The sequence below is a fragment of the Copadichromis virginalis genome, linkage group LG19, assembly GCF_057382275.1.
Source record: "Copadichromis virginalis isolate Kocher_CV1m ecotype Utaka linkage group LG19, C_Virginalis_male_GT1.1, whole genome shotgun sequence".
Taxonomy (NCBI): Eukaryota; Metazoa; Chordata; class Actinopteri; order Cichliformes; family Cichlidae; genus Copadichromis; species Copadichromis virginalis.
The window spans coordinates 1,922,100-1,938,299 of NC_140636.1; the positions used below are offsets into that span (position 1 = coordinate 1,922,100).

A 16,200-nucleotide genomic window follows, 5' to 3' on the forward strand; every position below is an offset into this window, starting at 1 on the left:
TAAATAGAACTTGATAAAGGTCAAACGTTTTTTCTTGCATGTTGAACTAAAAACTCATCTAGAATTGTGTCAGTGTTTTTCTAATAGTGTGTGCTGTTTGAGTTTATTTAGAGTCATTCCTACATATTTATGCAAAATGTGTATAATTTTCTGCAGGACTGAATAGAGCATCATTATGTTTAACACAGTGCATATGCTAGAGGCTAATGTATGGCGTTATTTTTGTGCCACTATTCTGAGCGCACGTAAAAAAAGTTTGCAGGTGCAAGTGTTGTATTTTGAGGAGAAATGTATTTTGAGCGAATAAAAGCTGAATTTGAGTGAACAAAATTCATTCCTGCGTGCAAAAAATGTATTTCAGTGTTTGCTATTATCCACACACACACACAACAGCAGCCCCTCTCGCTCAGTTTTTGCACTTGCGCTCGCTCGCAAAGTGTTGTTCGCGCTCTCAACATTTCTGCCCGTGCACGCTCAACTCTTTCTGATTGGCTGTTCTGGTCTCCAATCAGCTCAAAATGATGAAATGCAATATCCCAGAATCCATTTCGTCCAAAACTCAAACGAGGCAGTGGTGGAGGAACACAGAGTGGCGGGGTTTGAAATATTACTCTTTCTGGGTCACAAAATAAACTTTTAAGATATTTTCATGTGAGAATGTTTCTGTGTAAACTTCAAATACCTGCTCGATTCATCAAGACATCACATATTTGCATAAGTGCTCTAACGTTTTCGGAGCTGCGCAAATGCAAAAACTGAGTGAGAGGGGCTGTTATTGTGTGTGAGTGTGGATAACAGCAAACACTGAAATACAGTTTTTGCACACAGGAATGAATTTTGTTCACTCAAATTCAGCTTTTCTTTGCTCAAAATAAACTTCTCCTCAAAATACAACACTTGTACCTGCAAACTTTTTTCACGTGCGCTCAAATTTGTTTTACGTGTGCTCAGAATAGTGGCACAAAAATAACGCCATACTAATGTACCTAATAATTTAACAAACAGGAAGTTTTGGCTCTAAGTTTGTACAAAGGGAGGAAGGGTAGCCTCATCTTTTATATAGTCATTGTGTAGCTCTCTCTGTGTCTGAGGGCGGGTCTGTCTCCTGTTAACAATGACTGCAGCTGGGAAAGCTGAGAGGCTGGTGGTTTGTGCACGGGCATTGTGGGTAAACCACTATTCTGGCCACAATCTGATGGGCGAGCAACATAGGAGGCAAGCTGCGCTGCTTTCACTGCCCTGAGATCAGTTACAACCTTCACCTTGTATGGAAACAGAGCTAGCAATAGCAAGTAACTGACCTTAAGTGATTCAGAACTGTAACGGGTAAGTTTCATCTTGGCCAACATGTGTCATGTAGAGAAGATGGAGTGTAAAAAAGTTGTTAATAAGTCCTTTAGTACATTAGTAAGGAAATCCATGACAGTGATGGAGGGGACTACAGCTCAGACTGTGTCTGTGGTAATAAAACAGGCGGGTTGACTAGGTGCAGGCTCAGCAGCACTTTCAGATTAGCATCTATGAGAATGAGCGAATCTAATATGTTTAAGCTATTTTGCCAACACTTCATCTTCATTTTTCATTAATATTTTTAATCTCCTATGTAGATATTAGCAGTTAACCATGTCACACACTGCTCAAGCCTTTTAATTGAGATGATTTTTTTGCTATTACTATTTTAACATACTAGACCTTTCAGTGATTCTCCCAGGACAGCCACTACAGCATGATTACAGAATCTGATGCTGGACATTAAACACAATATTAAGTATTTAAAATGAGCTCAGTCTTATACATATTATATATAATATATTATTATATATTATATTATATATATTATAATGTTATAGTAATGTTAATGACTGAAACCATTGTTCCTTCAGTGGTGCTAGTTTCGGTCATTGTGCAAATGTGCTGTTTATAAGGTTGGAAACCTGCAGTCAGGTGAGACTGAAGAAGTCACCTGGATGAGTGATGAAACATTTCTTGCACTGAAAACGTCCAGATTAACAGAATCCACCTTTTGGGATATACCCGTTGATTCACACATTGGCTTAATTTGCATCCGTTGGACTGTGGGAGGAAGTTGGAAGACACCCACAAAGGTACAGTTAAAACATGCAAACTCAACACAGGAAGTCCCCACTCGACCAGGAGATCTGACGCATAAAGCTTCCACTGCACCACCATGCCAGACATCAAACATCACAGCCCTCCCAGAATCTGATAAGGAACCCCAGGGACCAGCAAATGCAGCACATCACACCAGTTTGTTTTATTCTTTAAAGACTCCAAACAAAGACAAGATGGAACAAGTGGCTTTTAACTTATATATATAAATTCTTTTCCTCTGAAATTCAGGCCACACTCTGAACATCAGCCTGTCATTTCCCAGGGTATAATCCCTGCACCAGCCAGTCTCAGAGACACACTCACTACTCAGTCTGCTGATAATTTGTCTGTCTGGGCAGTTGACCCAGCCAAACTGCATAACTGTAAAAGTGTCAAAAGGGAAACAGTTTCTGGACAAGACACTGAACATCCAGTGGCTGTGCTCATTTGCAATGCCCTGTGAGGTGAATTCAAATGTGTGTTGATTTTTTGGCATTTCCTCTACATGTCAGGGGACAAATTTTCTCCAAATGTGTCAATCTAGATTCACCCAAAATCACACAAAAGATGCAGAGGTGCTCATCTCCCAACGGTTTAGCATTATAGTGTTTTCTCAGACCAGTGTGTTTGTGTGTTTGTCTGTAAGAGATAAAGACCAGCATGACTGCACTAGATATATTGTATAGTGTGTGTGTGTGTGCGTGCGTGCGTGCGTGCGTATACTTGCCACAGGAGGACCATCCATCTCTATCACACAGAGCCACCCAGGGATGCCAATGCTAATAAGAGCAGCTCTCTCTTTCTTTCATGGAGAGAGAGCAGAGACGAGCCCTCCCGTGGTGGAAGAGCTCTGAAGGAGTATGAGAGGTTATCCATTTACAGCACATGTTAATTCAAAGTGTGAGGAAATTGTGTGGATATACCTTAGTGGTGTTCTGCAGGTATCACAAACACCACCAATATTAGGGTTAAGGGTTAAATATAGTACATATAATATAGCACCATTATGCCAACTGGATTTTTTTGGAAAACTGTGTATCAAGTAGCTCTGACTTTTTATTTTCAACATGTTCAAGCATCTTAGGTTGTTTTGGGCTCTTCACATTTTCTCCCATCTCTCTGAGAGATACTATTTGTAGCTTAAAGCTTGTAACTTGTAACAATATAACATTAGTTCAGTCATGCAGTCTTGGGAGATCAGCTGAATGCAAGGACACGTCAGCTGATGGTTCAGCTTATACAATTATATCCAGTTGTCTGTTGTATATAAATGAGACCATGACATGTTTGCAGTGGAGGGATCAAAAACAGTAAAGGTGGTCAAAACAGTAAAAACAAATCTTGTCAAATAACTAATCATTCCACCTTTAGTTATGTGTATGATCTAAGGTGACAACAGATATGACATTTGATTAAGTCAGAGATAATATGAAAGGAAGAGCTGGAGGTGGCTGGCAACACCACAGCAACTGAACGCAGGTAAAACCAGCCCAAGTAGTGTGACATAAACTCTGTGTCACAGAGTGTGGGCTGTGTCAGGGTGATTTATGGCAGGATAGCAACAAGAGTGAAAGGGAAGGTTTACAAGGTTGTTGGCTCTCGACCAGGCACTTCCAATACAAGAAGGTGTGAACTGGCTTTTTGTGAACTGGCTATTACGCAGCGTCTCCGCAAATTGCTACCTTATCATGGTGGAGGGGTTTGTGTGTCCCAGGGACCCCAGGGGCTATGTTCTCCAGGGGCTTCGGCCACTTGGTAGGGTCTCCCATGGCAAATTGGTCCTGGGTGACGGACCAGACAAAGAGCGATTCAGAAAGCCCCTATGAGAAGGCCATCAAAGGAACAGTTCACCCTGCCCAGGATGGGTTACCGGGGCCTGTCCTGGAGCCAGGCGCGGGGAGGGTGCCTGAGAGTGAGTGTCTGGTGGGCACAACCCGAAAAGGGGACATGGGCCCAACCTCCCGCAGGTCCACCACCCGCAGGAGGCACCATAGGGGTCGGGTGCATTGTGTGCCGGGCGGCGGCCAGAAGCGGAGGCCCTGGCGGACTGATCCCCGGCTACCAAGACTGGCAATTGGGACATGGAATGTCACCTCTCTGGTGGGGAAGGAGACTCTGTCTCAGTCTGGAGTTGCCCCTGGTGAGAGGCGGTGGGCTGGGGTGGGTATTCTAATATCCCCTCGGCTTGCTGCCTGTACGTTGGGGTTCTTCCCAGTAGACGAGAGGGTTTGTTCCCTGCGCCTTCGGGTCGGGGAATGGGTCCTGACTGTCATCTGTGCTTATGCGCCGAGTGGCAGTTCAGAGTACCCAGCCTTCTTAGAGTCGCTGGGTGGGGTGTTGGAAGGTGCTCCGCCTGGAGACTCTGTTGTCCTACTGGGAGACTTCAATGCTCACGTGGGTAACGACAGCGAGACCTGGAGAGGCATGATTGGGAGGAACGGCCTCCCTGATCACCAGACCTGCGACTATATGTTCTGGACACTCAGGTAAAGAGAGGGGCTGAGCTGTCAACTGATCATCACCTGGTGGTGAGTTGGATCAGGTGGCGGGGGAGGACGCTGAACAGACCTGGTGCACCTAAATGCGTAGTGAGGGTGTGCTGGGAACGTCTAGCAGAGGCCCCAGTCCGTGAGATCTTCAACGCACACCTCCGGCAGAGCTTCAACAGCATTCCGAGGGAGACTGGGGACATTGAGTCCGAATGGACCATGTTCAGCACCTCCATTGCCGAAGCTGCTGCATTGAGCTGCAGCCGCAAGGTGGGTGGTGCCTGCCATGGTGGTAACCCCCAAACCAAATGGTGGACACCAGAGGTGAAGGGAGCCACCAGGCTGAAGGAGTTCTATCGGGCTTGGTTAGCCTGTGGGACTTCGGAGGCAGCTGACAGGTACCGACAGGCCAAGCGGAATGCGGCTCGGGCAGTGGCTGAAGCAAAAACTCGGGTGTGGGAGGAGTTCGGAGAGGCCATGGAAAAAGACTTTCGGACTGCCTCAAAGAGATTCTGGCAAACCGTCAGGCGTCTCAGGAGGGGAAAGCGGTGCTCTACCTGCACTGTGTATAGTGCTGGCGGAGCGCTGCTGACGTCGACTGAGAAAATTGTCAGGCGGTGGAAGGAATACTTCGAGGACCTCCTTAATCCCTCTGACATGTCTTCCGAGGAGGAAGCAGAGTCTGGGGATGAGGGGAATGACCCGCCAATTTCCGGGGGCGAGGTCACTGAGGCAGTTAAATAACTCCTTGGTGGCAGAGCCCCTGGTGTTGATGAGGTCCGCTCCGAGTTCCTGAAGGCTCTGGACGTTGTGGGGCTATCCTGGTTGACACGCCTCTGCAATGTTGCGTGTGTGAATGTGTGTGTGAATGGGTGGATGACTGGATATGTAAAGCGCTTTGGGATCCTTAGGGACTAGTAAAGCGCTATATAAATACAGGCCATTTACCATTTACCAGATCAGGGGCAGTACCCCTGGACTGGCAGACCGGGGTGGTAGTCCCCATCTTTAAGAAGGAAGACCGGAGGGTGTGTTCCAACTACAGGGGGATCACACTCCTCAGCCTCCCTGGGAAAGTCTGTGCCAGGGTGCTGGAAAGGAGAGTTCGTCCGCTAGTCGAACCTCGGATACAGGAGGAACAATGCGGTTTTCGTCCTGGTCGCGGAACACTGGACCAGCTCTTTATCCTCTCAAGGATACTTGAGGGTGCATGGGAGTTTGCCCAACCAGTCTACATGTGTTTTGTGGACTTGGAGAAGGCATTCGACCGTGTCCCTCGGGGTGTCCTGTGGGAGATGCTGCAGGAGTATGGGGTGTCTGGCCCATTGCTACGGGCCATTCAATCCCTATACAACCGTTGCAAGAGCTTGGTTCGCATTGCCGGCAATAAGTCGGACTCGTTCCCGGTGGGTGATGGGCTCCGCCAGGGCTGCCCTTTGTCACTGGTTCTGTTCATAATTTTTATGGACAGGATTTCTAGGCGCAGCCAAGTGGCGGAGGGCTTTCACTTTGGTGGCCTCAGAATCTCATCTGTGCTTTTCACGGATGATGTGGTTCTGTTGGCTTCATCGGGTGAGGGCCTCCAGCTCGCACTGGAATGGTTCGCAGCCGAGTGTGAAGCAGCGGGAATGAGGATCAGCACCTCCAAATCTGAGGCCATGGTTCTCAGCCGGAAAAGAGTGGAGTGCCCACTCCGGGTCGGGGATGAGTTCCTGCCCCAAGTGGAGGAGTTCAAGTATCTCGGGGTCTTGTTCACGAGTGATGGGAGAAGGGAGCCGGAGATCGACAGACGGATTGGTGCTGTGGCCGCAGTGATGCAGCACAAGAAAAATGAGCAGAGAATCACCTGATGTCCAGCCACACCCTATCATCCTCCCTCTGTGACCTCACTGCAGCACGGCCTAAAATAAAGTTTAAACTTTAAAATAATTTCCTTACATTTCTCTTGTACTTTAACATGATTTATCAGTAACTACATGAAGATACTTTTCTTCATGTCTCATTAAATTTATGCTGTTTTATTATTAGCTTAATCACACATGGATATCCATTTCAACATAATCTCTTGTTAATTGTGCTCATCAGATCAGAAGAGAGAGAAATGAGACACATGCATCACAGTATCAGTGTCCTTGAATTTCATGCAGCCTCTGAGGAAACAAAGTTTGAATCACCTTAGAGGGACTCTGATGACGCACTTTGTAGTCTGTACAGGTCAGATACAGAATCATTATGCACAATCACCAGATAAACAAAAATAAAGTCCAGGTTGCACAAAAACAAAATATCTCTGTAAATTTCTAAATTAGAGAAATACTCAAAGTGTTTTTGTTTCATTTATTTTGTGAAGACATGCCAGCAGTGACATGATCAAACCTATTGGTTTTATTTTAGTTGGTTTTAATACTCTGCTAGGAGCCACATGTCCTTTGTCATGTATAGTGATGTGATATGCTAACTATATACAGTTTATATAATGACACTGATTACAGCTTAATGTTGTAGGACACTCAGAACTTGGTGGAGCTTGAAAGGCTGACACTGTGAAAGTCATGAGTGGGCTTACTGCAGTGGGCTGGCCCTGTCGTCCTGGTTTGACCTGTTCCTTTGCCTACAACCTTACAATATATATATTTTACACACAACTAAACTTTGCTTTTGTTAAATGTTCACTTTTGTTTTCCCAGATAGCTCAACCTGAAACACTGAAGTTTGAGGACCAGTTCCTAAATACCAAATTGCCTGATTGACATAAGGACAACGAATTATAATTCTTCTCACTGGAATATTGACATGTTTACAGCAGATGTGTGTAATTGTACCTGTCTGCGATATTTCAATTTTATTTTGAACCTTGTTTTTCCATTAGGGTTAGGGTAATTATATACATATATACATAATTATAAAAGGTGTTCCTGATGTTGCTGTCATTTGGAACCGCTATCACTACGGCCATCTTCTTCTGTTTGTCTACCACCACTATGTCCGGTTGGTTAGCCACCACCATTTTGTCCGTCTGTATCTGGAAGTCCCACAGGATCTTAGCTCGGTCATTCTCCACCACCCTTGGGGGCATCTCCCATTTTGACCGCAGGACTTCCAGGCCATATTCGGCACAGATGTTCCTGTACACTATGCCGGCCACTTGGTTATGGCGTTCCATGTATGCCCTGCCTGCTAGCATCTTGCACCCTGCAGTTATGTGCTGGATTGTCTCAGGGGCATCTTTACACAGCCTGCACCTGGGGTCTTGCCTGGTGTGATAGACCCCAGCCTCTATGGATCTTGTGCTCAGAGCTTGTTCCTGTGCTGCCATGATTAGTGCCTTTGTGCTGTCTTTCAGTCCAGGATTTCTGGATGTTTGGATGATTATTGAATATGTATGTATTTTCTTACAGTGCAGGACCTCCTGGTAGAGGACTCAAGCTTGAGGAACACAAACATATCACCTAACAGCGGGGTTAGATGAAGATTTTCATAGATACAACCTTTAGTAACTCATATTTGTCACTAATTAGTCTTGTGATATTCCAAAACTGAACCTTTAGAGTTCTGTAATGAAGAATTTCTACCTGTGTCAAAGTCCCCTGATGAAAAAGATGAATGTGTGGTAGAAAAAGAAACAGAGTAGATCCATCAAACATACGGGTTCTTCAGTGTCTGTTACACTGCTGCAATACCAATTCCCCTTAGGAAGAAGTAGAGTACTTAATTTACCGAATGATGGATTGATTATGCATGGCTGCCATTCACTGACCGTGTCACTGGAAGCACAAAGATAAATGCAGGAGCAGTCTGTCTGCTCAGAACTCAGCTGAAGCCCATTGAACATGACATCATCATTAAGCACACGCCAATCCTAAATACATATGGACAGCATTCAAAAAGCTGTAGAAGGTGAAGTGTTCTGCCTGTCCAAAGTTTGGTGTTTATTTATTGTTTGGTTTGTTTGTGCCAGCTGATTATTTCAGACGGATGATCTGATATCCTCGTGTCGGTGTTGTTCCCAGACCATCATGAAAATGTTGTTCCAGGTTCAACATTGCAAGTGACCAATCACATTGTTGTGACGTTATTCCATTCGTGCATTTATGAAATTCCAATGAGGCAAGGACAATATCAATTCTGCTTACTGTTTATTAAAGGGTTACGGTTAGGGTCAGGGTCTGTTGATCGGCGGACAGAGGCGGTTTCACGCAGTTTAAGTACAGTTTTTTGTTTTACGCCGGTTTTTCCCGAAGTCGCAAAAGTATGACGTCACAACATTCTGATTGGTCACTTGCAATGTTGATCCTGGAACAACATTTAGTATGATGATCTGGGAACAACACCAACACGATGATATCAGATCAACCATTTCAGACACTGTTGCATAAATGAATGGAAACACACTACAGCGTAGGTGTCCAAGATAATGAAGTGTGACTGTTACCCATTTATCAGTAACAACAACATTCTGTGGCACAGAAGGAATGAAACAGGAATCACAGTGTCGGGCCTTCAAAAACACTGATTAGTGGGATACAGGTATAGTGTTTTATATTTTCATTTGATTGGTGGCAACTGCACATGATATGACTCAATTTAAGAGTAACAGCCGGAGATAATTATCAAAATAAATAATAATCACCAATAATAAAACGTAAAATGAATGGTTAAATAAACTTTTTTTTAAAAACGTACCATCATATATATTTATATGATAACTGGAGTCAACTACATTTTACATTTAGTTAGCTTGTAACACTCAAGTTATTTTTTTATACAGTTTGTTACTGATCAGTGAGTAAATGGTAAATGGCCCGTTTCTACTTTAGCACTCAAAGCACTTTATAAAACATGCCTCATCAACAACTTGGGGTTCAGTATCTTTCCCAAAGATACTTTAGCATGCAGACTGAGGCACCCAGGAATTGAATCCCCAGGTTCCATTTACCACCATCCAATCAGTAGATCTAATTATGGAATTGACCGTGCTAGCTCCTGAGCTACAGCCTACAAAATTTTGAGTGGAAATCTTGTTAATAAAACTTTATCAACATCATTCGATGTCACAGTTTAACATCCTCTGATTAGTGTGTACTTTTTGGATGCAACCTTAATTTTACAATCAGACATATTTTGAGTCTAAATATAACCAAAGAAAAAATAAGACCAGTTTCCAGGTTAACAGTCTTGATTTAAAACAGTCCACCTGCTAATTATAACGTTCCAAACAAACGTGATATTCATTATGATCATTTCATTCTTTGTTGTAGTGAAATAATTTGTAAAGGCTTTTGCGTTTTATTAACCATGGTTATTGTATTTCAATAATAAAGTCAAAACACGCAGTGGTTGGTTTTCAAAACACACAAAATCGTTTAATTTTTAACAGGACAAAAAAAATAAAAAAAATAAAAATAAAATAAACACTCCATGCTCAATAGATAAGAATAATAACATAACAATAAGCAGTCATTACCTAAAATGATAATTACTTCAAGCCATGGCACAAGGGTCAGTGCTGGATCATTTCATAGAAGAATCAGTAAAGTCTCAGATAATCTCCGTCGTACCAGCTGTTTCAAAGACATGTGTAGGATTTCCTCATTATTTGCACATGCTAATTCTAAGAAGTGCAAAGTACAAACACTGTGGCCTGTGTGCTCTAACACGGTGGTGAACTGTGAAGACGTCATTGAACTTCCACTACACCCAAAGCCTTTTCTATTTGACTTGGATCCAGAAGTAAAGATGACAATAAAAATAGAAAAACTTTAATGAACATCAGTTTTTTTTTATGCCAAACACTAAAATAATATTTTCTCCTCATAAATCAAAAGTCATCCACTGAATAAGATGAAGCGAAACTTCTGCATAAAACAATAAAAGACATGAATGTCACAGAAACAGAAATGGAGTTCCTGTCTGTTGTAAACCATCCAGTGTCTGGTTTCTTAAAAATTATGAATAAATACTAATATCATAATTTTTATGTGAATTTGCGATGCTCTCCAGAACTGAAGCTGTTGATTTACCAGTCAGTCTGCATCCCTACCCTCACCCAGCTTTGGAATGAGACTGTGGATACAAGGGGCAGGAACGAGCTTTCTCTGAAGCTGGACTCAGGCTCAGAGATGGTGTGAAAAGTTCAGTCTCTGTCATCGCTGTACCTGTTATCTGTCAGCTCAGACAGCTTCACAGTCAGTAACACAAACTGCTGCGCTTAAGGGATGAGTGCCTAGTATTTGACCTAAGATCAACAGTACTCTGAAATGGTAAACACGGTCAGTCACATACTATAATTCTATCATAAGCTATTTATCCATCAGATGCATTCACCATCAGCAGAAACCTCTGTGATCTGATGGAAACATCTTTGAGGTATTTTGTAGAGGAGCAGGAATGAGTTAGAAACACTGTCAGGACTGAGCTTCGTACAGGTTGTTCTTCTAGTTCTCAGCACCCTTCATCACTTTGTTGGCTCATAGCATTGAAACAGCATTTGTATCTGTGGCACTTTGAAAAAGGCTTAAAGATGTGGCACTTGGCTGCTTCACTGTTTTATTATTATGACGTCATTTCCTTTACATGTTTGTTTCGCTCCAGCAGACCTTTTTGAAATTTTAGACCGAAACATTTGACGATAATTATGAAATAATGTTATGAGTCTCTTGGCCAAGTCAGGGTTAAAAGGCAGCTTATGATACTTCCTGTCTCAATATCAGGACTACTGAATTTCATAACATGACCGGTAATGAGAGCTAAATATTCTTACATTCATTTGGAAGCTCTGCCATCCAGAGTAATCACCGTGTGTTTTAAAGGTGCAGTATGTAAAATATGGTTCCAGTCCTAAGCCCAAATAAAAGGGGAGGGTTGTGTCAGCAGTGGGATTCTGCCAAATCAAACATCAACAAGAATGAGATTTCTGTATCGGGTCAGTCAGAGCTTGGGTTAACAACTACAACCTCCGGTGTGTTGGCAAGCATGCTGTCCAAGGAAACTGTGTGCTGTTGCCCCAAACATAGGAGGAGAGGGTGAAAACCTTGGAGGCAGGGAGAAAGAAGGCAGGAGTGTGGAGGTAGGGACTTTACATGTACTATGGGACTGGTAAGGAGGGCAGATGTAACTGGTAACTGGAGCAGATGTTAGTAGACAGAGTTTATGAGCAGATGTTGGGTAGGCATGGGTTAGCCCAGTGGTCTGCAACCTTTAACACCAAAGAGCCACTTGGACCCGGTTTCCACGCAGAAGAAAACACTGGGAGCTGCAAATACTTGTTGACATCTAAAATGAAGATAACACTGTATATATTGTTTTTTACTTTTATGCTTTGTGTGAACAACTAAGGTGTGCTGCTTATGAAATCCATGAAGTGCTACAGAGAAAATTACATTTTATTTAAGTAATTAACACATTTTTAACTCTTAAAGAAATATAACCAAAGCAAAGACACCCAGCTGAACTAAAATGATCCAGCAAACAAAAACTGCTGTGAGCCGCCCCCTTATATCGCCTTTGTGCTTTTGGAGCCTTGACCTGACTTTTAAAAAATAACTGGGAAAAAAGCTCTATGCTGCTAAAAAAAGAAAGAAAAATAAATATTTACAAAATTCTAAATATGTATTTTACCTGGTTAATGTGTGTGGCGGGGCGTGGTCTGCAGCGCCGCTGCAGGGGAGGCGGACGCACCTGAGCGGCACCCGCAATCACGCCTCGCCGCCTTAACGTCTGTGCGATCTATGCTGTTGTGTTGGTGTGTGTCGGGCTGTGAGCTGCAAAGCTACAGCCGGCTGTGTGCATACGGCAAGGTCTGCCGTGATATGTTTACAACGGGACTTCTGCTCCTGAACCTCTGCGCACAGCGTCTGCAGGTCGGGGCTGTACGAAGTCACTTTCATCTTTACGCAGGACTGTAAGCTGTCGTCTGTGAGGCGTGAGCGCTGTTTGTTTTAACATAGTTCACGGTGGAGCTGCTGACATAATGTGGATCCGAAGATCCATAATTGGCCAACCTGGGGTTGAAAGTCTCAATAAATTAATGGTGTTTCGGCGAGTACGCCGGCTCCCGCGAGTGTGACGCTTATTTTGAGCAATGAAGAAATAATAGAATATAATTGTATTTTTGTATTTCAACATCACAATAATCTAACAATTTAGAACTACAAGTTAAAAAAGAACTAACATAAATAAAATACACTTCAGCTAAATACTTCTAATTTATTTTCCCAAACCACGCGGAGCCCCACTGTAAGGACTAAAGAGCCGCAGGTTGCCGACCCCTGGGTTAGGGTATACTGGTGGTGTGTGGGAAGGCAGAGGTAAGTACTAAATGGCAGTAACTGAAGAAAGAAGAATATTATCCAGGAGGAGCTGAGACAGGTTCTGGGTTTTAGGGACGAGTTACCAGATGACTGGGAAAGTAAAGCCCAAGTGGTGAGTGAAACAGTCAAGAAGGTATTTAGTGTATCTCGTGGACAGAGGAAAGAGGACAAGGAGACCTCTCTTGTGGTGGAATGAGAAAGTATAGAAAGGTATCTCAAAGAGAAGTGGAATAATCAGGGAAATGGAGAAAGCAGACAGGAGTGGCGGGATGTCAGGTGTCCAGCAAAGAGCGAGGTTTTACAGCAAAATAAACTGGAAACGAAAAGGCTTATAGTTGTATGAGTTATATGTGATCCCGGACAGAGAAAAGGACATGTACTGATTGGCTAGGCAGAGAGAGGAAGCTGTAATGATGTGACGTGGGTTAAGACTAAGGATAGACAGCAGAGTACTAAGACGTGTGTTTCATCTTTGTAACACACTGTTGAGGAGTAAAAGGAATACGCTGAGGGACTAATGAATGAAGAACATGAGAGAGAATCAGGAAGTGATGATTCGAAAGGAGAACGTGAGGGCAGCTACGAAGCAGAGTGGGAGGCAAATGGTCCGATGACACACCTGTGGAGGTATAAAAAGGTCCAGGAGAGACTGTAGTGGACTTTTGTTAACAGAGAAGTATACAGAAGGTCAGAAGGAAATCTAGAGAAAACATATGCTAGGGTGCCTGAAAGTAACTGTGGTACTACGTTAGGAAGTCAGGAGTGGCAGAGACATATGTGAGGGTGGTGCAGGACATGTATGAGGACAGACACTGAGGTGTGAGGTAAGAGTTGTGTTTTATTGTTTGGACAGTATCTGTTAAGAAGAGTCATTATAGACAGCAAGCTTCATTTAAATCATCTACAAAGATTTTACTGCAGTTATGATTCAGAGAGAAAATATGTTTTTGACTAATTATTTTTTAATGGGATTGTACCAGTTTGTGATAAAACATGGGGAATGGTCACTTACATCATTTAGTTGTCCACTTTTGACATTCTTGCCAAGAACATTTGTAAATAATGAGTTTAGGACAGTGTGAGGTGATTTTCATTGAACGAGTGACTGAGGGATAGATGCAGACTACTGTATACTGTATGTAGGAAATCTGTAACTGATCTGTATCAGACTTACATTAAATTGACATTCAAATATAAACCATTTTCTTATCATTGAGAGGATCATATGACCCTAACGGTAAACGTTTTATACATGATCCAGGGGTCATGATTCGTTTCCTTCGTTTTCTTTTTCCGTCTGTCGGGTTCATTCTGTTTGACAGCCTGACAGCATTCCAAGAGAGGAACTGGGATATTATATGAGGAAATTAGGAGTGGCAGAGCAGCAGGTGAGGGCTGCACAGGACATATATGAGAACAGCAAGGCAGCGGTGAGGTGTGCATAGGAGTGACAGATGGGATCAAGGTGGGGGTGGAACTACACCAGGGATCAGCTGTTGGTTGCAATGGTGATGGGCAGGTAAAGAGATGAGCTCAGGCAGGAGTCCTCCTGGCTATGACGTGTGTGGATAAAACTTTTATCTGTAGTGAGAGTGGGGGAGCAGGTGGAAGAAAGCCTGCAGAGGTGGAGGTATGCAATGAAGACAAGAGGAATAGAAGTTAATACAGCAACATTTATGTGACGTTCTCTGTCACAAATACTGTCTCACGTGCTTCTCAGAGGCGATCAAACCATCAGCCTTCCCATTGAAAAACAAACCCGCTCTACCTGCTAAGCCACACCCACCCTCATGATGATGTCATGTTTGGTATGTGCCACCATGTAAAAAGATGACAACAGCACAAATTTGCTGTTGGCCAAACATTTAGGCTAGCTGCTCAGTAGATATCTGCAGGTGAGTTTTATCAGGTGTTGGTAAGAGTTACTATTTTTCCTGCTCTATTGACCATCAATTTTAGATAATGCACCTTTAACAACTAATTAATACTAACTAATAACTAATCCGTTTGTATTTTGTATGTGTTATTCCCTACCGAATATAAACTGCGATATTTCATTTTTAAGCTAAAATTAAAAGTTCAGGTTTCCAGATGTCTCGGAGCTCATGTTGTAGGATCCATCTCTGCACTACAGAACCTACAGGAGAATGTTTTTTCACGTCATAAAATTCCCAACAATAGTGACCTGCTGAAAATGCAATGTACAGCATACTGAGTAAATTACAGATAACGATGTTACAATCATTATCTGAACACTAATGAGTGGACACTTGAGGTAAAAGATGAATTTAAAACAAGGTTGACATCCAAATATGTCTCAGTGTAGTAATGGCATCAGAATGGTCATGGATCCTTTCAGCCACAGAAACAGTTCATACATGTAGAGTTTCCACAGGCTGAGAGACTCGGCCAGCGTGATCTGCACACGCCTTCTCCTGCTCTGAGTTTTAGTCCTCTTGTGCCTGTCAGACAAAGCAGAAGAAAGAGGAAGTGGTTATGCCTTTGGCACAGTCTGGGTCATAAAATCAAGATTTCTCTCAAAAGCCATTTCTCATGAGTTTCACACAAAATCACAGACAATTGCACGAGCCATCATCTGTTTACCACTGTGGGAATAGTGAGGACGTTTGCACTGTGATGCACAGAAGAATGAATCAATGTGCTCTGTACATGTTCAAAGCGTTAGGAAAATACATTTTAAAATGTTGTCAAAGGAGCTTGCAAAGAAAAGCGTCTGGACTTCTTTAAGTTACTTGAAGACGTTAATTTAAAGAAGTCCAGACGCTTTTCTTTGCAAGCTCCTTTGACTACGATGACCTGGATGACTGAGAATCTTCACAGACATTTTAAAATGTTGTTGCCAAACACACAAACAGAATATGGTGCAATCAAAAGAAACCAAATTTATTTGTAAAGTTTTGTTGTTTTTTGGATGACAATGGTAAGATGTTAATGAACACACAAATGAGAATTTACTTTCATCAGCAGCCCATGGAGCCCTTCACTTCAAGCCCAGGTTCTCATACCATTAGTCATGGATAAATTGGTATTGAATATTTGGATTCTTGACATTGTTCATCTAAATGGAACCAACCTGCAGCCCAACTGGACCTTTGGGTAGTTTCATAGATGTAGTTTTCTTTAGCCACATTCCCTCACTATCCTCTGTTCATTTAAGCTGCACAAACCCAGTGAGATGTGCTGTCCACATTGGAGAGTCCATTTGGTTCTTGGGTGTCCTATTTCAATTTTTAAAAACTGATGCAATTAGAACAGGTGATACCACATTT

At 42.9% G+C, this 16,200-nt stretch overlaps 1 protein-coding gene across 2 annotated transcripts in view; it reads right to left on the reverse strand.

The window, feature by feature from the left end:
• Nucleotides 1-9,938: 9,938 nt before the first annotated feature.
• The window catches only part of adck1 (aarF domain containing kinase 1), a 92,238-nt gene continuing 85,976 nt past the window's right edge, over nt 9,939-16,200 (reverse strand). For both annotated transcript variants that reach the window (XM_085441106.1, XM_085441107.1), the window contains exon 12: nt 9,939-15,372. In XM_085441106.1, coding sequence (XP_085297232.1) covers nt 15,228-15,372 — 145 coding nt within the window. In that variant the 3' untranslated portion in view covers nt 9,939-15,227. The remainder of the gene's footprint in view (nt 15,373-16,200) is intronic.